Here is a 23026-nt window from a genome sequence, read left to right as displayed (position 1 = left end):
GTAGCAGAGATAGAATTAGTTTTAAATGTTAGGTAAGACCTTTGAAGAATCAAAAAATTGTAGAGGCAGCATTTTTTTTTTTCCTAATTTAAAGCTCACTGAGTAAAGTTAAGATCATGTGAAAATGTGTCATGCTTGATGACATCTCAGTGAAACTGGAAGAAATAAGGGATGTAAAAGTAATTAAAGTATGCAGTTAAGGAAAAGAACGCACCAGTGTAGTTAAAGTGCTGGTTCTGGAGTGAGATTTTGTTGTGCGGGTTTTTGCTTAGCAGTTAAGTTTGTAGCACCTCTCTGCTAAATGGTCCAAACTGCCTCACCTGCATGCAGAGTAGCTCCACTGAAGTTGGCAAGAGCACAGATCTGTCATCGTGGAGAATATGAGGTAACATTAGCATAATTAATTAATGGCTCACTAGCTAATCTTAGCTGACATTTATCATGGAGTCTCATGAGAGAAGAGATGCAACATCAAACCAACGTGTCTTAGCAAAGTCAGTGTGGGGGAAAAGAAATCCTGGAAAATGTCACTCCAGTCTTTTCGTGGGCTGCCTTTACCGGACCCTGTCCAAACACAAGTATTGATCAGTGCGACTGAGAGTACAGCAAGCACAGAGCTATGTAGCCTGTTGGCAGTAGCTGCGGCAAATCCACAGTTTGGCTGGCATTCCTTCCAACAACAAGCTTGGAAATCGGAGTCTGAGAATTAGGCAACTGTAAGCTTGGTAGCGTGTGCTGCTGTCAGCTTCTGTACCTGTGCAATAAATAAGCAGAAGATGACTTTACTTCAGCCGTTTATATGCACTGAAAATTATAATGGCAGTTGCAATGGGGAGGGGAACCAAGCATTCCGTGTTCATTTTTATTAACCAGCCAGTGTTTGTTTCTGACAAGTTTTCAGCTGGCCAAACTTGTGAAATGTTGACAGCCACAGTGCTTTTAGTGTTACGTGTTTGTGGGTATTTCTAGTAGCTCTACCTTTCTTTTTTCCGCAGCCTGCAACGACAATATCAAGTTGTATATTTCTTCTTCCCTGACTGATGAAGAATTAAGAATTTTTCCCCTTAAGTAGTATTGTGAGCATTCTTATGTAGCCCGTACTCCAGCTCAGCTCTGTTGTCCTTCCGGATTTTCAACTGCCTTCTTGCCAAGGTTTGAAGTGACCACTGGGGTAGGAGGGAAATAAATAAATAATAATAATAATAATAAAAAAAATCTGTTGGAGAGGTGTTTCCTTGATGCTATCTGAATCTGCTTTTCCCTTCAAAATCATCATCTTAAAGTTTTTCTCTGTTCTTTGTGTTTTGAAAAATTATCTGTAATAAGTGGGGCAAATCTTTTATAATTGCTTCAGTAGCAAATAACAGACTGTAAAAGTATCAGTAAGGACTGAGTTGTTGAGTGTTTATTTAACTGAGATTTTTCAACTCTATATTTATTCATATTATGGAAGAACCACCATGTACCATGTAGAAAGGTTTAATTTCCAGTTAAATTACTGCAGTGCTTTGAAAACCAAAGAGGTGAGGAGGGGGAAGCTGTGCAGAGGGCGACAAAATATTTCAGTGGGGAAAGACCACTTCAGTGTGCCCACCCTGAGCAATCCTGTAGCAAACTGGTGAGCTCAATTACCCCTGAAAGTCCCTGAGAGGGCCATGTAGTGCAGCTGCCTCTTCGAGTGTTTCCCTGTCTGATCAGACCCCAAATAACTTTACCTGCACACAGCCCTTGGAGATAGCTCTGTTTATTTTTCTTTTTTTTTTTTTTTTCTGTGCCTCCTGCACTGAGCGTGAAAAAGCCAATGTAGTTACAGTGTTGGTGAGTCTTTTTCTCTGCCAGGTTTGTAAGTCAGGGCCTTGGCATGGGTCATTTAGATGGTCGCTGGCTGACGGCTGCGGAGCCTCATGTTTCAAACAAGCCTGCCAAATGCAATGGCTTCTCTAAAGTGCACAGAGAGGGCTGGCGATGCCCATTTGAAATTGTGCTTGGTGGAAAAATCAATGCAGTGTGTCTGACTCTGAGGTGCTCCCCTGGGAGCAATCCTGTCCTTACTCAGGGCTCATTTCTACGAGTGTCCTGGAAACAAAAGACTCTACTGAGAAATTTGGGAGTCTTCTGGCTGCCAGGAAATGTCCCAGCTTCCCGGCAGCACTTCTTCCATCCTTCAGCCCCTCCAGCTCCCTGAGGCAGGAGAGATCGCAGGTAGGATTGAGCAGGGGCTGCTTCTGTTTTTACTGAATCAGGAGAAGACAAAGCTGTCATGGTGCCTCATCTTAAAATCTGGAGAAGAATTGTGTACACTTAAATCCAGAGAGACTTGTGTTTCTTCGTGTTGGCACATTTACTGACTGGTGGTATTGCTTCTTTAGTGCTTTTGCCATCCTTATCGTGGACCAAATTTATTGGTAATAAGTTTTTGCCTTATTTCTTGTTTCAGATATCACTTACAGTCGTCATGGTGCTGTTGTTATGGTTACCATCTCCTTCACCAGCTAAAATGCCTTTCCTCTCTCCTGCAGGAAGGAATAATGATTAGTGATATATGGGTGTGTGTGAGGGTGTTCGATGAATGGTAAATGGTGCAAAACCACAGCATTGTAGATAGAAACGGTTTGTTGAAAAGGGGTGATATTGGAGCAGGAAGGGGTGTGCAGGGATTCTTCTGGCTTTTTAGCTAGAAGTGAGCTTTACAGTAGACAGGTTTTTTGCATGCAGAAGCTGCTAGTACCATGCTTTTACCATTGCAAGAGAAAAGGGCACCTGGTTTTAGATTTCTGTAGCTTGAGCAAGTTTATCAGTCCCTGGTCATGGGAGCAAGGGCAGCCCTGCATGCCAGGCAACCTTGTGTCGTGGGAGAGGAGCATGCAACAGCAGGTTGTCTCCGGTGTGCTCTGCTGTCCAGCAATCTAGAGGGATGAATGACTTCCCCAGGGAGGAAGGGCTCTGACAGTCAAGCGTAGCAGCCGAAAGACTTGTTCGCGTATGTTTACTTCTTTCAGTGTTCTCCAGCAAGATGGACCTGCTTGCTGCCAATGGAAATGCAACTGGTGCTGCACCTCGTCCCTCCTGTACACCGCCTGGGTGTGCTGCTTGGCCAAGCAGGGTTTGTTACTCAGTACAGAGTAGAGGGGCTCTGTCAGGTTCCCTTTTCTCCCAGTGAAGGCATTCCCCGTCACCAGGAGCTGTACAGCTCCTGCAGCAGGGTGACCCACCCTTCCGACCTGCCTGTCTCCGCTGATGCCCAGCCCAGCTTGTGGGAAACTCGGAGAGGGGTTTAAATCCCTGCACCCACAGGGCAGGACAGCGTGCAGGAGGGAGCGGAGTGTGCGGAGCGGGAGCAGCCGCTCCTCTGGCGCTCTGCTCGTCTTCTGCCGAGCCACTGCTGCAGGTCTGATCGACTGCTTCAGAGCCTGCAGCCATCTCTCCTTCTCAGCTCTGGCAAAGCTGCAGATTACGGTAAATTTTCTTCGTCTTTCCACAGTGAGCCTCCTTTGTTCAGCCTCTGGTCCAGGCACCATCCGTTATTTTTCATCTGTTTTCTGATCCAAGGTACGATCAAAAGGATTTTCTACAAAGAATATGTGACTATTGACTAACTGTTTGCAGTGTGGAAATGGAAAAGCCTTTGAAAAATGCCAAAAACTAATACAAGTGTGAGGAGAAGAACGCTGCCTGCATTTTTAACAGTTGCAAGGTGGTATTTAAGAGGGTAGTCTTGCTCGTATTTTCTAGAAAGAAGGAACTAGCTGCAAATTAATAGTTCAAGCAGTGGATAAGGAAGAAATAAATGATATCTGTTTTAAATTACCAGAGAAGCTTGTCCATCCTTTATTAGGCTTGAGAGGTGGAGTGCCTCAATTGGAAGAATGTATAATTCTAATAATATACCATAGTACCAGAATTATGGCACTTAGATGTTTAGCATCAAGTGGACTTTTGTTAATCATTTAGTGGCTTCTGAACCATGACCAAGCATTTTAAGTAAGAGGGAAGCTAACATGTTCCCTGTCAGATGCCACGAGACTTCTTCCCCATGCACGCTGTTTACTGTGATTCTTTTTGATCAGTGTGAAGCACACTGCTCACATCTGGAAATAATCAAATTAATTTGAGAAAAGATGCACATTAGCTGAAATGAAGGCGTGAAATGTGGCTGCAAAGCTCTGCATGTGTTGATGCATCCAAAATTAGCCCTCATGTTTTGTAGATATGTGGGGAGTCCAAGAAGACAATAGCACCATTAGGGTTTGGGTCCTACAAACTACAGACTGAGCTTTTTGATGGTGGCAGGAGGTTATTGGAATTTGTCCATCTAGATTTCCCATTCTGTCTCTTGTTTCTATTCCAGCCTCATGATACCTACCCACTTTCCTTGGCTCTTCTAAACCTAAGTTGTCAGTGAGTTAAATTTACTGACTATTTTTTGGGGACCTTTTAATCCACAGTGCCTGATACTTAAATTTCAGACACAACATCTCAATTGGCCAGTTGGTATGTGGACATGAATTAAAGGTTTTCTTGGTTGTGTTATTTACCAGTAGACATTAGATTGCACCCCATATATGTATGTGGTTTGGGTTTTTTGCATTAAGGAAGCATGGAAGTTTTTTATGGGTTTGGGGTGTTTCAGTGTAACTCATTTTGAAGAACATCTTAATTTCATTCTTCTCTACTTCTTGGTTCCCTCTCTTCAATTATTTATTAACACCTCACCTCATAAATTCCTTTTCTCTGAAAGAATTTATCAGAATTTCTTAGATTTCATAATTTAGGCAGTCTCATTCGGGAGTTTTAGAAGCTCTAGGTACCTGAGGTCATGGTAGCCGTGTCTCTGAGCCCCAGCCTGCCTCCACAGAGCAACCCCACCCTCTTCTTGCTCTGGCCTTGGGAGCAGGGTGGCTGAGTCAGTGCTATGCTGTGTCCAAGCTAAATAGCCTTCTGGGAAGCAGGATTTGGCCCTGGAGAATATCCCTGGAGGACAGGGAGCAGTTCCCCTTTCCTCCTATCTCCTCCCACTGAGCTCAGGATCTGTCCATGCCCCTTGTTTTTCTTTTTGAAGGTCTGTTGTCTGTGCAGAAAACTCCAGTGTTACTCTCTCCCCTGAGCTGGAATTGTAGCTCTTGCTCCATGGATCCAGATGGCTGTTTCTCTTAGTTAATGAGTTAGCTTCTCTGAAATCAGGTAGCCTCATTTCACTGTGAATGGGCTCATAGACACAGGAGCAGGTAAAACCATGGCCTGAAGCAGGAAGGCAGGGTATTTGCAAAATCCTTCAGTATTCGCCTAATTCTGTTCTCTTAAAAAGTGAAACCTGTAGAAAATTCATCTGCTTACATGCAAAGGCAATGTTAATATAATGCTAAGATGATTCTGCAAGATGTACTCACAAAATATTTAGAAGGACAGCTAGCATGACAGGGTGTTTACATCAGCATTATCTTGGGTTTTGCATATCATGATCTCATGATCTGTATTACTGCAGGTGATTTCTTGTGTGTTGAGTTCAAAACAGTCAGGTGCTTCAACCCAGCTGTGGCAGCAGGAGCTGGTGTCACATATAAGAGCATATGGGGAGGGCTGTGCATGGCCCACAGATGTGGGTCAGTATCACTGATGTCTGTGGTGCATAACAGCACCTGCTTGATCCCTCTGGAAGGAGAGGGCATTGCCACCCCGCTCCCATACCCTGATTTGCACAGCTGGCTTTGATTTGGCTTCAAGGTGAGGAACATACTGAGGGAGGAGTGTTTCCACAATGCCATGCGGTGTAGCTAACGCAGCCTGTGCTGAGGCTCATACTTGTGCCCCGTGGCATACCAGCGTGGTGTCACCAGAGGTGGCTTTGGAGTAAGGGGCCGTGCTGCGGTGTTGGTGCAGCCAAGGCTGGTACAGCCTGTGAGCCCCAGTGCCCTTCTGGCCGTGGTGCTGTGCCTGCCTGCTCACCCTGTCACTGCCACTGACTTCAGCTGATGGAGGAGAAGAGTGAGAACATACTAGTAAGATCTCTGATGATGAGGTTCTGCTACAACGGGTAGGGAAGAAAGGTTCATAAATATCCAAATTAATTTTTAATTAAGGCAATGTGATATTTTTGAGGACTGGCTGTGTCTTTTTTTTTTTTTTTTTTTTTCCCTCTGATACTTTTTGAAAGCCTTTGTTGTAGTTTATGCAAAGAATAAGAAAATTGTAGTGGAAAGAGCAACTTTTTGCTTCCCTGAAATACTGTGTTTTCCTAGATGGTCCAAATTATTCCAGGTTTGTTCTTTTTTATTTAAATTCTACCATAATATTTGTCCACTCTTGGTATTTCTATGTCAATATTTTCAAATTACCTGATTGATATAATTCCATGGTATGCTAATGAAATGACAGAAAAACAACTAGCCTATGGTAAAAAGCACACCTGTGTATTCTGGATTTGAACCTGAGCTGCAGATGAATCACGCTGCACAGCAGATAGTTATTGCTAAATTGCTGAGTATAAAGATGCATTGTGTGACTCACTCGCTGTGTTTCTACTACCATTATAAACTCTGAGAGCACTTGATGAATAACAGAGAGTCAAGAATGAATTCATCCATGTTTCACTCTGTAACCATCTATTATAAATACTGAGCCAAATTCTGCCTCCAGATACACACAGCTCTCATTGAAGCCTGCCCACTGCATTTATTTTTAAAGATAAAAGCACTTGTTACTTTCATAGAGGACTTCTGTGACACAGTGCATTGTAGGGATGTGAATAACCTTCCTCAAGAGCTTCAAGTGAAGCGGGGAGTGTCTGCCTGGAACTGGGAAGGGCACCTCAGGGATAATAGCCTCCAAACTGTGGTGTGGGATCTAACTGTTGCGTTCGTCCCAGTGATTTCCAGAGCCATGCTCCCCTCATGGTGAAGCTGATGGGCAGGTTTGTACTGCTCCTGGGACTTGCTGCCAGGTTCAAAGCGCACTGGATCGGTGGGAAAGGCCTTGAGTTAGTTTGGGGGTTTGTTTTTCCTTCCCCCACCCCCCGCTGAGCTTTCCTCAGAGAGAGGACGGGGGAATGTTTCCTTTTTTCCCGGAACAGGCTGTGTTCTGTCCTTGGACCCCAAACATTGGTGGCTTTGGATGTGTGCTACTCACTCCTGTGCAGAGGGGGACATTTGTCTTGTGGCCTCATGTTTTGGAAAGGCTCCGATCAGAAAATGTTCCCCGGTGTCCTGTGGTAAACAGACCTAGAGGCAGAGGGTTATCTCTTTGGTTCGCAGGAGGTGTCCTTTGCCCAGCTTGGGCTCGCTCCTTCATTGTTACCCCGTCAGCCCTTCTGGTATGGTTTGAGCTGGCTGCATGAGGGCTCTTGCTGTATTTGCAGGATGCCCGCTGAGGAGTCTTCCATCAGGGTGGAGGAGGGGGGGGGAAGGCAAAGAAATGCGGAGCGTGTTTACTGTTCCCGTGGTTGACTGAGCCATGTCTTGTTGCCATTGAGCTTTGTGATACTGCTCAGCCCACCGTTTTCATTACAGCTCAGAGGAAACGCTGGGCTTGGAGTTTCACCTGCTCCCGCGGTCTTCATGCAATTAGTTATCCCCAGGGACTGGTGCTGGGTCAGGGTGAGAGCAGACGGAACTGTGCTTTCCAAAAACACCGTATTTCACTGGGAGGCAAAAGAGTTATTAGTCCTTTCTGGGGTGCAACTACAGCTTGAGTCACGTATTGTGAACGAAATCTTCATTTTCATGATCTACCATGATTATTTTTTTTTTCCATTCTAAAGTAGCTCTGTGAGCCTTTATTAAACAATAATATCTGATCAGAAAGGGGTTGAGTTCATTGATTGTGAATGGTTATCTGACCAGGTACCAACAGCTTTTTCTCATGTTTAGAGGTTTTCTGCAAACTGACCCGACTCTGTGGAAACTAGGGCTTTTTTCTGGTTTGTTTATTGGGGTTGTGTTAAATGTCTGCAGAATATAAGCACCATCCAGTTTTGTGCCTTCTTTTCTCTAGGCTGCTCAACCTCTGAGATAGGTGGCAGGTTGACTGCGTTCAGCTGATTTCTTATACGTGTGGGTTTTTTCTCCCAGGAAATAAAAGGTGGGAAGTGCTTTTGGAAAAGGCTTGCTGCTGGTTTTCACTTTGAAATAGCTAGCTCGGGTCAAGCCTTTGTCTCCTCCTCAGAGGCTACTTTATCATCAAAAGACAGATTATGATAGATTTTCTTTCCTAGGTTTACATATTAAGTAGCTACTAATACATTTTTCTGTGAGGAGTAGCTGAAGTCTATGGCTTGTGCAGTGGCTTCTTTTCCTGGCTTGGACAAATGAGAGCTAATTAATAGGAGTGAAATACGTGTGAAGTAGCAAATAATGATTAGTTTTGTTTATGTATAAATACTGATAGTCATAAGAGAATGCAAATGCTTGTCTGGGAAACAGCTGTTCCCCATGAGCTGTTTTGGACAAAAGGGAATGAGTGTGAATGTTCACAAAACAGCAAGTAAGAGGGGATATAAACAGGGTCAGATAGCACATATGTTTGGGAACCCAGTCAGTGTTCTCAAATGTGGTTTCTTTCATGGCTAGCAGCAGATTGCACATGCCACAGAGGACACATCACCTTGCGGTTCTGTGCCTGAAGAGCACCTGCTTTTTGCAACTGCAATGAAAACTGCAACAGCAGCTTCACTTCTTTTAGCAGTTGTGGCATTCTTCCCATTATCACCCTGGGAAGATGTCGTTGCATTATGATGACCAATTCACTTCTCATTAAGTTGGTCAACATTTAAGTGTAATTAATGAGTTAAAATTAGATTAATGAAAGGGCAGCCCTCAAGAAACTGATGCTAATAATTGCAAGGCATATGAGAGTCAGGGAGGACATGACCCATAATTTTTACCGCTTCTGATTTGTTTTGGTTTTAAAGCAGTTCACTCATGCCCAGGACAGATAAGCAGAGCCACTTCTGCATTTAAACCCTCTCTCATCTGCTGGACACGAGTTTCCCTGGCAGCATTGCTGGTAATGTGCCTGTGCTGCACCCGGTCCCTGCCTGACAGTCAGGGGCACGGTCACCCGCTCGGAGCTGATCTCTCCTGCTAATGTCGTTACAGGCCAAGTGGTGAAGGCAAGGAACCATGGCAGAGGATAGGAAAGACGAAGCCAAGGCACCGCACTGGACTTCAGGTCAGCTAACAGAGGCTTCTTCACACCCACATTCACCTGAAATTAAGGAACAGGGCGGTGCAGGTGCCGGACTGGTCAGAAGTGCCAATGGATTTCCCTACCGAGAGGACGAGGAGCCGGGGCTGGGCGCCCATGAGCAGCCGGGGACGTATGCTCGGACCAAAGAGAATGGGATCAACGGCGAGCTGTCGGCAGGGGACAGGGAGACCGCAGGTAACGCACCTCGGTGCCCTGCCACAAAACACAGGTCTCTGGAGACCACCGGATAATGCTTCTCCAAGGGAAAATGTTAGGTGGAGCCAAGCATGCCCTGGGGCATGGGGGAGCTGCTGTAAGGGAGCATGTGCTTTGGAAGGGCACTAGCTCTTCACAGCAAAAGCTGCATCTTCATCCAGGTTTGCACAGCTTACCTCCTTACCCAGGATCCTGGGCAGTGCTCTGAGAAGACTTCAGGAAAGGCATGATGGTGCCTTAGTGCGTCTTGGTAGGTGGGACAGGCTCACCTCTCTAGGGACGAGAGAACAGGCTGGCGTAGGGCGGCTTCCCAGCTCCTCTGGGCTAGGAGGGAGTAGAAAACCGCTGAGCTGTTGCACATGGATGGCTCATGTTGCTCTTGCATGTGTTTGTGCTTCTGCGTACATTTGCCTGAAGGATGGGTTCTCCCGTTACTGCTCACAAGTAACAACACCTTCTTGAAACCACCAACTCTTTGCAGAATAATGTGTTGCTCAGTCTGACCAGGAATGCCACTATTCAGTCAGCATTTATTCACCCTCGCCCAAGTGTATTTCACTGGGACTTTATCTATTTGTAAACTGTATTGGGATTTTAGGATTCAGCTTGTAATTTGAGGGGGGAAAAAAAGGGTGACTGTGTGTCAAAATGGAATATGCAAATCAAGTTGCCTGTTTTAGAAGTAAATGCTAATTCTCTCTGTGCTGAGTTCCCACTTTAAACCCCGAATACACATTGCAGGAGGAATTTCTCTTGTACAGACACAACTGCCCTTGATGCATCCATCCATGCGTGCTAAAGAGATCTTTCTAGCAATGTTTATTGGCTGTTGAAGCATTCGGAGATGCCTATTCATAATTTCTCAGCAGCTGGAGAATTTCAAGGGTCTTGGACTCTACAGTTGTTTCGAAAGCAATTGTTCTGGAAATGGATCTCTCTGCTAAAAGGGAACAAGTTTAGATTTTAAGAATCTCTTCTTGTGGATAGCCAAAATGTGAAAGTGAAAGGTAAAAGAAATCTTGTGTAAGCATTCAGATGAACACACTGTTTGGAGAGATGATAAGAAGGTCTTGTCTCTTTGCTGTAACCCAACTTTGGGCTATGCTTAGCCAGCAGATAAGCAGGAGCAGGTGTGCAGGAATCTCAGGTGGAAGATGCTGCAGTTCTTAGGGGTTGACAAGGGTTGTGGGGAGACCGAGGGTATTTTTCCTCTTTGCCACAGATTTTTCGCACAATCTTGGACAAGTCCCACCCATACACATGGAGAAGTGGGATAAACTTTATGGGATGAAGAGGAATTTCCTATCCTTAAAAAGGGAGGAGAGAAATGCTCTTCTCAAGCTCTTTCACGCTCAGGTTCTGAGTGGTGATGACTGTCTGAGACAGACAGGACCATTTAATTGAGGAGTTTGCAACTAACGGGTGAGAAGAGGCAGGAACCCACTGCTGCCCAGCAGCAGGTGTTGTTGTCATGTATTTTCATGTTGCTTTCTGAGGCAAGGGGTTAAAAAGCAGGACAGGAAAAAAATGAGGCAGTATGGTCTAGGGCAGGCAGTGCGAGTGGGGACTCACATTTGCCAAGGGAACAAACTACTCTTGATTCAGGTAATGTTCTCTGATCACCACCGTATGGCCTCATTGCCTCCTCTCCTGCTTTTTTTCTCAGTGTCTGCTTAGATTGAGAGATCTCTGGTGTGGGGACTTACTGTCGATACATACAGTTTTTGTTTGGGAGTCTTATATAGCTTGTCACGTGGCATCCTTGTTTGTCCTTGAACATCAGAAGAGTCCCTAAAAATGCTTGCCTTCATGCATGAATTCCTAGCTCTCTGGAAACTTGTACACTGCACATGCACACACTGACTAAGCCCATATTTGATTAATGCAATGTAAAGCATCTTACTTAAGATGTATTTTTAACTATTTTTCTCTTTCTGAAGGAGAAACCTGTTGGCAACTTACTGTACTGACAAAAGGGGACCAGGGCAGTTTTGCCATTTTACACTAGTATTTCCTAGCTGGATGTGCTTAAAGCTTTGTGAAGCAGGAACTTTAAAGTGGATTTTTGGTGTTTGATTCAAAGTTAGATCTTGAAATCAGGATTGCCATTTGCCACCAAATTCAGTCATCTTTGCTGTGTTTGTCTGCTTGCAAATTCTAACTGCAGTGGGGTGGTGTATCAGGTAAGGTTTTTAAATGCCGCTCCGACAATGAAGTGAATCGTTTAATCATTTGTAGTAGCTTACCTATTCCAATCAGCTGAGAAGAAAATGCACAGGAAGCCAAGGTCAACTGAGATGATTAAGCCAAACTGTGAGTTTGAGTGGATTTACAGGGATTTTATTTCCCTGGTGCAAGTCCAGCACCATAACCTAGGAAAATCTCTGGCTTCTCATCGTGTCAGAGTTCGTAAATGCCCAGCAACTGCACTAACCAGCTCAGCCACAGTGAAGCCCGAGTATAAACAGGGCATTTCCCCAGCAGCTGCCCATCGCCCCATCCCTGGTGATGAGAGCTCAGTTACATTTTGAGGCATTTTGCCTGAGGAAGCTCTGCAGTACCTGACTGACCCAAGAGCTGGGGTTCAGTCACGAAATGGACCTCTCCTAGGGAGGGGTATTCTGCAGCAGTGCAATAGTCCCTTCAGGGCACAGAAAAGCAGCAGGGTGTACCCATTTGCAGGGCTCGTGCTGTAAAATCCGAGGGCTGTGTGTTAAGGGGAAGGTTAGAGCCAGGCCACCGGGACAAAAGCACCTTATGTCAACACTGATGCAGAGGCAAGGGGTGTTACTAGGGGAGGATATAACAGTTCTTGCCAAAACGCATCTAATCGATCACTGCAAGTGACATTTTTAGATTTGCACAGTTAAAATTTGCCTTCCTGTATATATGTGTCTCTCTCTCTTGGCATCTGTCTAAGAGTTATTGAGTCTGACCTCAATTTTGGAATCCTCTGAATCTGGCTGTTGTGTTGCCTTTGATTGATCTGTCTCGGTATCGTGCTGGTAATGGCTGCATTATGGAGACACATCAATGCCCTCCTTTCAAATGGACCGATGGGAACGTGGGAGAACGCACAGTGCTGCGGGCAGGGCAGCCTCAGGGCCTGATCCGGCAGCCACTGAAGTCAAAGGCAAATACGTATGAGAGAACAGGCCGGGGTTTTTGGCATAGTGCATAGGAAGCTGTTATGGACGTGATATAAGTAAGAGTGGTAACGCAGCTATTCCTTTTTATATGTATTTGTGTATATAAATTTATATATATACTTGGGCTGCCCTTGGCAGACCATCTCAACCCCGCTTCATCCTCAGCCCCGTGCCTCTGCCAGCTGCAAGTCCCATGCTGCTCCCGAGGAGCTCCTGAGAACACCTTGCCTTTGACACGCTCTGTAGCATCCCGCAGCCACGACCCACCAAGTTTCAGTGTCCTCCCTCTGATTCATGCCTGTCCGTGTCCTTTTCACTTACACACAGACACACACAGGGCATCTTTGGTGAGGATTTTGGAAGTATTAAGAGTGGAGGATGAGATCTGTAGCTCTTGTTAAGCCAAACATTTTCATGTCACACGAGATGTGTGCTGCAAAGGAGACGTGATAGAGTAACCTTCAGAAACTCACTGTGGAACAGGCTGATGTGGGAAGCTTCGGATTGGACCCCACGGTAGAGCACAGGATGTGTTTGACTTGCGATGGAATATGAAAAGCTGTGGTCAGGTAACTGGGAGGAAGCTGGGGGGCAGTACAGGTGTGCTGCGGCATTCTCTGGGAAACAGCAGTTCAACACAATCCATCTTATTTGACTTGCAAGGAACATCAAGCTGCAGAGATTTGCTTTTTTACACTTAAAATGCATTTATTGTTCTTCTCAGTAATGTAATGAATAACCTGTCAAATTTATGTAATTAGGGGCAAAAGTGGTTAGATTCATTATGAAGCATCTTCTACAGTATGTCTTTATGTACAGTGACTCAACTGAGTCACTTTATTATATGCCAAATTCAGGTTTATAATTGGAGGGGGTTTGGATTACCCACACAGTTATTTGATGAATTATTTTCTTGACAGATGAAGGGAAAGCATTTCCTGAAATCCTATTACCAGAGCCTCAGGACAGTGGCTCTGTCCTGGTGTCAGTCAATGTTAAGGATGGTAACACGTCCTGCCAGAGTGGCAAACAGAGCCCTTCATTAATTGGCAGGGTACCCAAACCATGTGGGATGCAAAGAGACTGCCGGAAAATTGTGGCAGAGTTCCTGACTCAGCACAGCGGACCAACTGCAGGTTGAGTGCTCCTGCCTTGTTTTTCAGAGCTCTTGACTCATAGGAAAGGTGGGTGAGAGGGAGCTCATGACAGATAAATGAGAGAGGCCAGCTTTTCTGATGGCTGGGGGGACCCAGAGATGTCAGTCTCTAAGTGAAACAGAAAGAGCAGGGAGACCTAGACCTGTGAAGAGGAATGAAGAAGTGGCAGTATTGAGCTGAGGAAGGAGTACGCGACTCGGGAATGGTGGGGGAACAGATCCAGCAGTGGGAGAGCTAGGGGAGCTAAAAAGGGCCAAGAGCTGGTGAGATGAAAGCTGTGAGGGAGCAAAGCAGGGGCAGGAAATGGCAGGGAAAAAAGAAAAAAAATTAAGATAAGGTAAGGACAGTAGAAAGAGGTTCAGTTTTATCTGTTCATCCAGAGCCAACTCATTTTTTGCATGATGGCAGATACTACCCTAAAGAGGAGGGGATTCAGAATAGCACAGTCTGCAGGGAACAACTGACGAGAAAAGTGGGAAGGGGCAAATCGTCTTACAGCCCTAAATGTAATTTATTGTAATTGAGCCATTTGTTTTAGGCTTTGTTCAGCTGGACCAAATGGACATCTGCAACAAATCTATTCCTGTGGCCAAGTACTCATTAAATAAGCATATTTCAATAATCTGCAGGGAATGTGAGTCTGAAAGATTGCCCTGGCATAGCCAGTAATACTTGAGCAGAGGTGGGGAGTCCCTTTAGGCTGGCTGTGCAAAAACATGTTGAAGACAGGGATTGTGCTCGTTACAGCCACCTGGCAGTGCATCAAGGAAACAGTCTGTATCCCATCACCTTCCATAGCCTTGCCCTGTAGTCAGTCTCCAGGTAAAGAGGATCTTGTTCACAGCGGTCATCACCACTGCACTTAGAAAATCACTACGATGCTTAGTTCTGCAGGCTCAGGGCCCTCAGCTCAGAAGGGCCAGGCCTGGAGCATCAGTGATGGCAGGCTGTGTTGGGGCAGGATTGCAGCCCTGTGCATGGGGTCAGTAAACACAACAGCTTCTACAGGCTGAAACTTCACTGAGTCGTCTCCTGGTCCCATGTGAAAAAAATATGTTCTCCCACCCACCCACTCCCCTAGTGACATCTCATTTAATCTTTTCCTTTTTCTCTCTCTCGTGCTATACAAGTGATAATACTCAGATGGCACTGCCAGTACACATATAGACATGCCTTCTTTGTCTTTCTGGCAGGACGGCTTTGTCAGAGCTTTCCTTTTCATTTGGCTGCGTGCACTGGCTGTCCTGCTGATGCCTAAGCCCTCCTGGAGTTAGCAGAGCCCTCCACAAACTCCCTGGATGCCTTTTCCCCAAAGGAGCCTCCCTGCCCTGTTGTCAGACGTGCATTTTCAACAAGCGGCTTGTCTCAAGCAACACAGACAAAATGCACAGAAGGATGCAAAATCGATGACATTCAAAGATAAATGTGATTGCTGTGTTTGTCCCATTTCAGTTGTTTATTTTACAGAGCTGGAAGAATGCATCTTATCATGTCATTCATGGCTCCCATGGGAAAGAAGCTGTTAATTAGGCATTTTGATCTTCCACCCTTTGCCCAGGGAATGTGACAGTAATTACTGTGCACCATCATTTTTGCCAATTTAGATACAGGCAAACATACCGTGCTTCTGAAACTTTTCTTCTCTGTGTTAAGAGTGATGCAAGTGTCATTTTCTGGGACACATTATTGGAATATTTTAGGCACGTTCATATTATGTTGCTGAAGATAGCGTAGGTGGAGGTAGCAGAGCCTCTTTGGGGCACTTGTAGAAAATGGGGGGTTTAGCGTTCTCTGTTAAGCTTACTCTAGAGGTCCTTCTCAGCTGCTGTTCTGCAGAGGATCAGGAATGAAACCACAGAAATTCATCTTTTGCTGTGTGTGCCCTACCCCCAGCTATCTTCCGTCTGACTCTGAATACTTAATAACTGCTGTAGAGACGAGTCTGCAGGTTTTTCTGTGTCTGGCACTTGTATTGGTCACTGAATCCAGTAAGACATCCCGTTTTGTCCAACCATGTCCTCTCTGAGAGGCTTCCTGGAACTTCAGAAATCAGTCAGTGATTGAAATGTATTAGTAGGAGCAGGAGGGTCTGGCACAGTTTTGGGCAGTTCAAGCGTGCAAAAATTACTGCCTGAAAGGGGGTGGGGCGAGATAACCCAGTGTGCAGGTGCTGTTGACTCCCACAGCTGGGAGTCAGATACCCAGAGGAGTTTAGCCATCGGTCTCTTTTATCCCTAAAGGTCCTCTGAAAATGGCAGTGTGGGGTTCAGATTTGCTTTTGAAAACCGTATTCCAAACCAGGTGCAGTCATCAAGAGTCAACAGTTGCATCGTGCTGTGTCAGTGTTGAATCTGGCCAAGAGAAGGCATCAAGCAGCCATTTCTTTTGGGCTCCCTGTTGGTGTTTTGGTTCACTCTGCTGTGCTCTTGTTAGGCTATGAGCATCTTAAGAGGGAATTGCATGAGCAGCTGTGCTTCCTTAAGGAGTAAGAGCAAAATGCCTGTGATTGTGTTGGCCTGGCAACCAGCACTCAGTCAGTGCCATCAGTGTTCCCAGAAAACATAATTGGTAACAACCTTAGAGATGCAACAAGGAGCAATGAGGCCGGGATATGGAGGAAATATCTTTCATAACATGTTGTTCCTACCACACTGGAAATTCAGACTGTACGCCATGAGTGCTGTTTATCAAAGCTGCCTTTTGAAAACATCTGCAGCCATTCTTGGGCGGCTGCTGTAGCCAGGATAGCTATTGCTGTTGAAGGATGAAGCCTACCAAATACGGAACATATCCCGGGAGTCAGATTTTCACTTTTGTCTCTTCTTTTTGTGGACAAAAATTTGCCCTTTGTCTGTTCGCCTCTACCCTCCCTCCCCGCCATCCGTGTTTGGCTGCCTGCTCTGGTGGGGGCTGTAATGAGGACTTTGCTGTTTCTGTGGGCTGGATCTTGACCCTCCAGCACTGGTGTTAGCTGAGTGACTGCTGGGGCAGTTAAGTCCAGAGGCTGTGTTCTAAATTGTGGCCTGGTGCGCTGGAGTCCTTTTCCGTGTGTGGTAGGAGACAGTTTGTGCATTTATGAATTGCATAAAGAGACAAGGCTTGTAAAGGCCAGGAGAGAGGGCACGCAGGTGCAAAGAGAGCCACCCCAGGTCGCCCAGGAAGGCTGCGGCAGAGCTGTGGGCAGGTGGCACAGCCCTGTGCAGAGCTGCGTGCTGCCTCTGCAGTCTCCTGCCCTCTGGGCTTGGCTAAGCTCTGCCGCTTGCAGAGAGGTGGAGATGGAGCACTTCACTGGCTCTTCCTTGTCATGTCTGAAGGGAAGCCATCATGGTCTCCATCCCCAGGGTGGCAGCATGAAGGATGTGCAGGAACACTAGGCAATATTTGGCAGTGGGCAGAGGTCTTTGTGATTGCAGCTGGAAGGTGGTATTGCTGGGGATTGTGCCAGCATATAATCTTCCATTCCAGTTTTGATCTGAGGGCAAGAAGATTTGGAGGAAGGTTCATTACCAAACAACAGAGCCTTGTTTCGCAGGCACACAGCTGCTCTTGTTTCAACCAGACCTGAAATGGCAACTTCTTCTCCAAAGTCACCTTGAAAGGGAAGCAGCAGGTTCTTAGGTGACAGCCTGGGACGTGCTGGTGGGCATTCCCTGCCGTTCCCCGCCTCATTGCCTGCCCCTCACCCTGTGCACAGGCCATTACTGGCTCTCAGGGTCTCTCACACTGTGGAGCAGAAGAGCCTGGAGGTGCAACCATCAACCTGCTGCTCGCCCCCGTGCTTCACAAATCCCCCCTTCCCCTTTTCGCAGGGCAGAAGCTGATGCGCGTGGCTCGGTGCACTGCCCAGGCCCAGCTCCGCACTGCCCAGGCCCAGCTCCCTGCCACCCCCAGGCATCTCCCGAGGCCGGGCCCGGGCGCAGCCGGCCGGGGGTTTAACCTTTGGCGGGGAGGAGGTAGGTGCCATCAGATCACTTACAAAAATGAGTCGCACAAACAGTCTGCTGCTCCTGTGAGGAGTGCCAGGCGCTGCTGATTTCTTTTTTCCCTGTTGCCATGCCAACACGTCCCTGAGTAGAGTGAGATCTCTTTATAAGCTCCGCTGAGAGAAAGTATGTAGCCTGGGAGCTTATTTAGCATTCAGGAGTGCACAGCCTCTTGGTAACGGCTCTGAGACACAGCCAGGCTGTCTGACAAAGGAGAGGAGGATTTAATTTTTTTCCTTCCTTTCCTCTAGCATTTCATTCTCAAGGTTAAGTGAGACAGGGTAGATGGGGAGAAAGACTGGGAACACTTTACGATGGGCACCTCGCTCTGCTGTCCTCACTGAGGCACGACTTTAATGGAAATGAAAAGCAGATATCACTTTGGGGCATATTTACAGTGCAGAATACATGTGTGAGAGATATATATATGCAAATTTCTTGGTTCAGCTAACACTGATGAGCTACTGTGTATTAAAATTGGAAAACAAAGGCAATCCAGGTTTTAATTTTAGCAAGGAACTCAAAAGGAAAGATTAGAAGGAAGCCAGGGACAAGGCCCCTGTCTTGATCTTCCCTGCTGTTTTAGTCTGTAAGGTTACAATACAGAGCAAGAAATCATCTCTTCTCATGCTGCCTTCGTATCCTGAGTAAGGACAGCAAAACCCAGTGTGTACTGGTGCTTTGGTTTGGGGTTTTCTGTTTTGTGGAGTTGCTACTGGTAGATTAACTGCTCACTTTAAATTAAATCTTTATAGTGATGGTTAGTACAGGTTTGCTTGCCTTTGCAAGCTGAAGGGATGGAAATCAGCATAAAGTAGCTGGCATTAGCTGGCAGATGAGCACTGATGATCCAGTGCCTGTCCGTACCAGCTGTGAAAAGGTTAATCTGGAAATTCAAAGGCAAGACTCAAAGTGAAGAAGGCTATGTGCTGGTGTTGACGCTGTCATTTGTTCCTTGGGAGGTGCTGAGCAGAACATTTATGTTTCCTGTGCTGTTTCACAGATCGACTGCAGAGTGGAGTCAGTGGAGCTTGGAAAACCCATCCTGAGGTGATGGTTTAGAAATGCAGTCTGTTTTTTGGGGGTTTGGTTATTGCTGAAGCATTCCTTGTGACATGCAAAAAGTGCAGGAAACTGAAGGCATTCCAGCTGTATACGTTAGATCGTGTGAGTGAGCCCTCCTCCTGTCTGTGGAAAATACCTGGTCAAAATTTTAATTTTAGTTGCATGCAGTATATGGAAAATAACTGTGAGATATCGTTATCTCCGAGGCAGGAAAACCTGTTAGCTGCTTCCCAGAGACTCATTTTCAGTCTGGACTGAGTAGATTGAATACTTCATGGAAATCAGTTTCACTTGGTAGCACTATATATTTTGGGACAGGGAAAAAAACCCAACCCAGGTACTTCCCTTTTTTTGTTGCGATTTCTTTCCTTGAGGCTAATTCACAGTGATATACGATCAGTTTGCTACAGCTCCCAGCAACCCATATAGCCTATGGCAGTTATAATAAAACTCATTTATAGTCTGGGCCTCCGTCCGTGGCAGTCCCCGTGCATCTGGCGAGACATACTTCTGCTCTTCTTTATTAACCGATCAGCTGCCCATGCTGCATGGATGTGGCAGTCGTGCTGACGTACCCAAACAGTTTTCAGCCATAGCCTTGCACCGCATAGAAGGAAAAGGCTTCAGCTGTGGATGTTGCTTTTTACCCCAAATTCAGAGTATGTGCCAAATCCAGGGTAAACACAACCTGCACAAGCTGTTGGTGAGCTGTAAAGGGAACTAATCCTTAGCCATTCCTGCCCATGAGTTGCTGCTTTTTGCTTTCACTGTCATCTGTTCTCTCCATTTAAGAATATATTGTCCTTCTCAACAATTACTCTGTCAGCTTCACCTTCTTTTTCTCTTTTTCTCACTTGCGTTGCCTCTAGCTTCTCCCCGCCCCTTGTTCTATGTACCCCCAGCTTTATCCCAGCCATCCAGTGTAGCTTCTCTGTGACCTTGAATTTCCACTGCCACTCCTCATTTTCAGTACACTTGAGAGCTCCGCTCTGGATGCAGACCTTTCCCAGTGGCTACAGTGACCCAAACCCTGGTCTCATCTCCCCACAGCACCCACATGTCCCCAGCACTGGGGCTGCAGAAGCTTGCAGGTGTTTAAGTGCCCAGAGAAGACGGCTCTGTTAAAGTGGAAGAGGTAGTTCAGAAGATGCACTGAGGGCTTTTATGTGCATCTCTCACATCTCCCTTCTGCAAGAGTAGGTGCATATCTCTCTTTCCTAATCATTTTGCACACTTGAGTTGTGAGCCAGTAGCTTCCAAGGGGGGGCAGGCAGTGGACGGGAGCAAGGTGTGTGAGCAGGCAAGGATGAGTCCCAGTCACAGACAGCGACCTGGCAGAAACAAGGCTCCCTTCAACTGGGGTAGTGCCAGAAGAGAGGAGGAGAGAGGGCAGAACTCTTGAGCAGGGCTGAGAACTGCTCTGGAAATCATCCACATCATGACATCTGTGGGACTTGGTTAATTTGTATGTGACGTAGGACCTGTTCCGCTCTGCCTGTCTGTGGGAACACCTGCACACCCACGTTTGTAAGTACGCAACACTGTTCTGCACAGGCGGCAGGAGAAAAACATCTGTCTTGGTACAGGCACAGGGCTCGGCTGGGAAGCGGAGCTGGGAAGAGATTAGCTGCGCAGCTGTAGCTGCATTGCAGAGCTAGCTGGTTAAATGGGGCTGGACTGGCTGCGTGAGCCCTGGAGCGAAGAGGACACAGTATTGCTGCCTTTTGTATGTCACTGTATCCCCCAATGGCTTGAACCAAAGTTCTGTTGCATTGACAGAATCTTCAGTCCTTCTGGCCAGGCACAACTAGAAGTCCCACACAACGCATGCACAGGTTAATGTTAATTTAAACTTAAATTCAGCAGAGTTTGTATAGCATACCTGGAATTCTTTTTTTAAAGAGATCACAGGAAACGCTGTAGAAAGTGTTTAAAATCAGCTCAAAAGGAGCTAAAAATGACCTTGTAAGGCACATGTCACCTCCTGCTGTACGTGGCTGAAGCTCCATTGACTTCTGTGGGCATCCTTAAAAGTCTGTTTAAAATCTGAGCTTGTACTGAAGTTCAAAACAAATATTGATTTTTAAAAGTGAGTTTCCTGTTACGTGTATTTACTCACACTCAAAAGATTAAATATCTGGTTCTTTCTTTGGAAGCCAAAGTGGTTTCTTCTGCATGAGTCTTAAGGAGCTAATGTTTTAATGAAAGCAAGATAGAGCTGCTTTGTATGTGTGAATGATGTTTTCAGCTGATACCAAGTCCTGGGAAAAGCAGTGGGACCTCACTGCATTGTCCTGGCTGAGGGTCTGGTGGTGTCTGCTTCAGTATTGCATGTTAACTGTAAATTGTGTTGCAGATGCATCAGACAAAACAGAACCAATTAGCTTTTCCCACCTCTGACTTGGCTGGGAAATGCTGACAGTAGTAAATATTTTGTTCCAGACAGTAGACTTAAGAAGATGCGACTCAGGGGATGCACAGCGAGCAAGTATTTGCAGTAATGAGTGCTCATTTTAAAAGCATTGCTTTATTGTACTGACATTTGTATGACTCCTTTTTAACAGTCTTTCATATTTCAGGGGAGGAGGGGTGTGGGGACTGATCCCTGGCTGTTTTTACAGCTGCTAGATAGCGTGGCAGAGGCCTCTGCCTACTGAACGTGCACTGGGGTGTTGGGGAGGCAGAGGAGGGGGCTTACTGGAATGGTCAGAATTGCTCCCTGCTCCTAGCATGAGTCGCTTTGGATTTCGACACTTGAGTGCCTTGGAGAGTTGGACTATCTGTCCAGCTCTCTTGCTGAAGAAGGTGACCAGGGAAATGCAGTCAAGGCAGTGGAGCTGAGGAACGTGCAGAAGGTGTGGAAGTGGTCCAAGGATGGGCAGCCCAGGCTGCTGCTTCCCCTGAGGCAGCCAGGTGCGCATGGCCAAGCTGCCCCCCAGCCTCCCTGTTTGCCTGTACAGAGCACGACCGGTCCGACCCAGCTCAGCTGCAGCCACAACACCACCTTTGCTCTGTTATGAAACAGATACGTTAAGGGGCTGGATGATGGTAATTCAGATTTACAGTCTTGAGTTTGAGAAGGTAGAAGGGGCTGTTGAATACCTGAAGTAGCCCAAAACACAGAGGCGTAAACTGTTTGCTGTGGGGCACCCCAGGGCATGAAGCTACTGTGTCAGGTATCCAGCTGTAGTTCCCCCCGCACATGTCACTGCAATATGTCTTTCCCCAAAGGTTGTCTGAATGTTCATGCCTTTGGGTTTCAATGCATTAAACAATGAAAGCTCTTTTTCTCTCAGAACACAAGCCTTTTCTGACCTGTTCAGTTGGTTAGCTGGTAAATCCTGGTGATTAAATTAATCTGTCACTATCCTCATTGATGCAACAGTAGCTTAAAGTCAACGAGTTTATTAGGGAAATGATACTTGTCAGTTGTGTTGTGGTTTCATTTAATTTAAAAGCTGATGTTCCCATTATTTGCCTTCATACCTCCTGCCAATTACTGTTGATACTGCCAACATCCAGATCAAGGACCTACTTACAGCAAAATATTTATACTCACGAAAGCCATTTGAGAGCAAATATTTGAATTCTGTAAAGCTATGTTACTGCTTTTTTTCTTCAATCGCAAGCACTAATCTGTTGGCATTATTTGGGTTTTCTATAACTTATGCCTACTGCTTTGATTGCTGCTGTGCATAATTCTTTTCTAACCTGAGTGCAAAAGGCAGTACTTAGAGTTGTCGTGATCCCACTGATAGAGTCCAAGATGTGTCTGTTTTTTCCATCAGAACTGTCACTGGGTGAAGCCCAGATCTTTTTTCCCCAAGGATTGCAGCAGTCTTGACCCAAACAAGACTTGTCCACCAGCTTCCAGGAGAGCTGAGCATGAATTCAGGACCTGGCCTTAGGGGACTGGCTAATGCCTCTAAACAAATCGAATAGCTATTTGGTTTATAGTCCTGCTGCACTCGGAATTGCAGTACCCGAGGGGGGAAAAAATCCATAGGTCCTGTTTGCTTTTCAAATTGTCAAAGATAGCAAATAGCCATTTTGTGTCTTTCCTTTCTGCAGGAATATATTTGGAGTATTTTGCCTCACTAAGCAGCACAGGTTGCTCTGTGCTTTTGTCATTGACTCGATTCCACTGTGCCAACAATTAGTGCTGGTTACCTTGGAAACTGCTCTGCACCCCACTGAGGATTTTGACAGGCACATTTTGACTGAAATTGCTTTGTTTTCCCAGTTCTGCAAGCACACATGTAGCTAATCCTTTTGC

At 46.0% G+C, this 23026-nt stretch overlaps 1 protein-coding gene across 40 annotated transcripts in view; it reads left to right on the top strand.

The window, feature by feature from the left end:
- MAP2 (microtubule associated protein 2) overlaps positions 1-23026 on the top strand; it is a 235665-nt gene that overhangs the window by 154028 nt on the left and 58611 nt on the right. For 37 of the 40 annotated variants that reach the window (XM_055812584.1, XM_055812576.1, XM_055812580.1 and 34 more), the window contains one exon: positions 9090-9375. The exons of 2 other annotated variants lie outside the window; for them this stretch is intronic. In XM_055812584.1, coding sequence (XP_055668559.1) covers positions 9114-9375 — 262 coding nt within the window. In that variant the 5' untranslated portion in view covers positions 9090-9113. Of the gene's footprint in view, positions 1-2033; positions 2203-9089; positions 9376-23026 lie in introns of those variants that run through there. One more of the 40 variants, XM_055812585.1, reaches the window with a different exon arrangement.

The sequence above is a fragment of the Falco peregrinus genome, chromosome 8, assembly GCF_023634155.1.
Source record: "Falco peregrinus isolate bFalPer1 chromosome 8, bFalPer1.pri, whole genome shotgun sequence".
NCBI classification, from domain to species: domain Eukaryota; kingdom Metazoa; phylum Chordata; class Aves; order Falconiformes; family Falconidae; genus Falco; species Falco peregrinus.
This window is presented reverse-complemented; position numbering and strand designations above follow the sequence as displayed.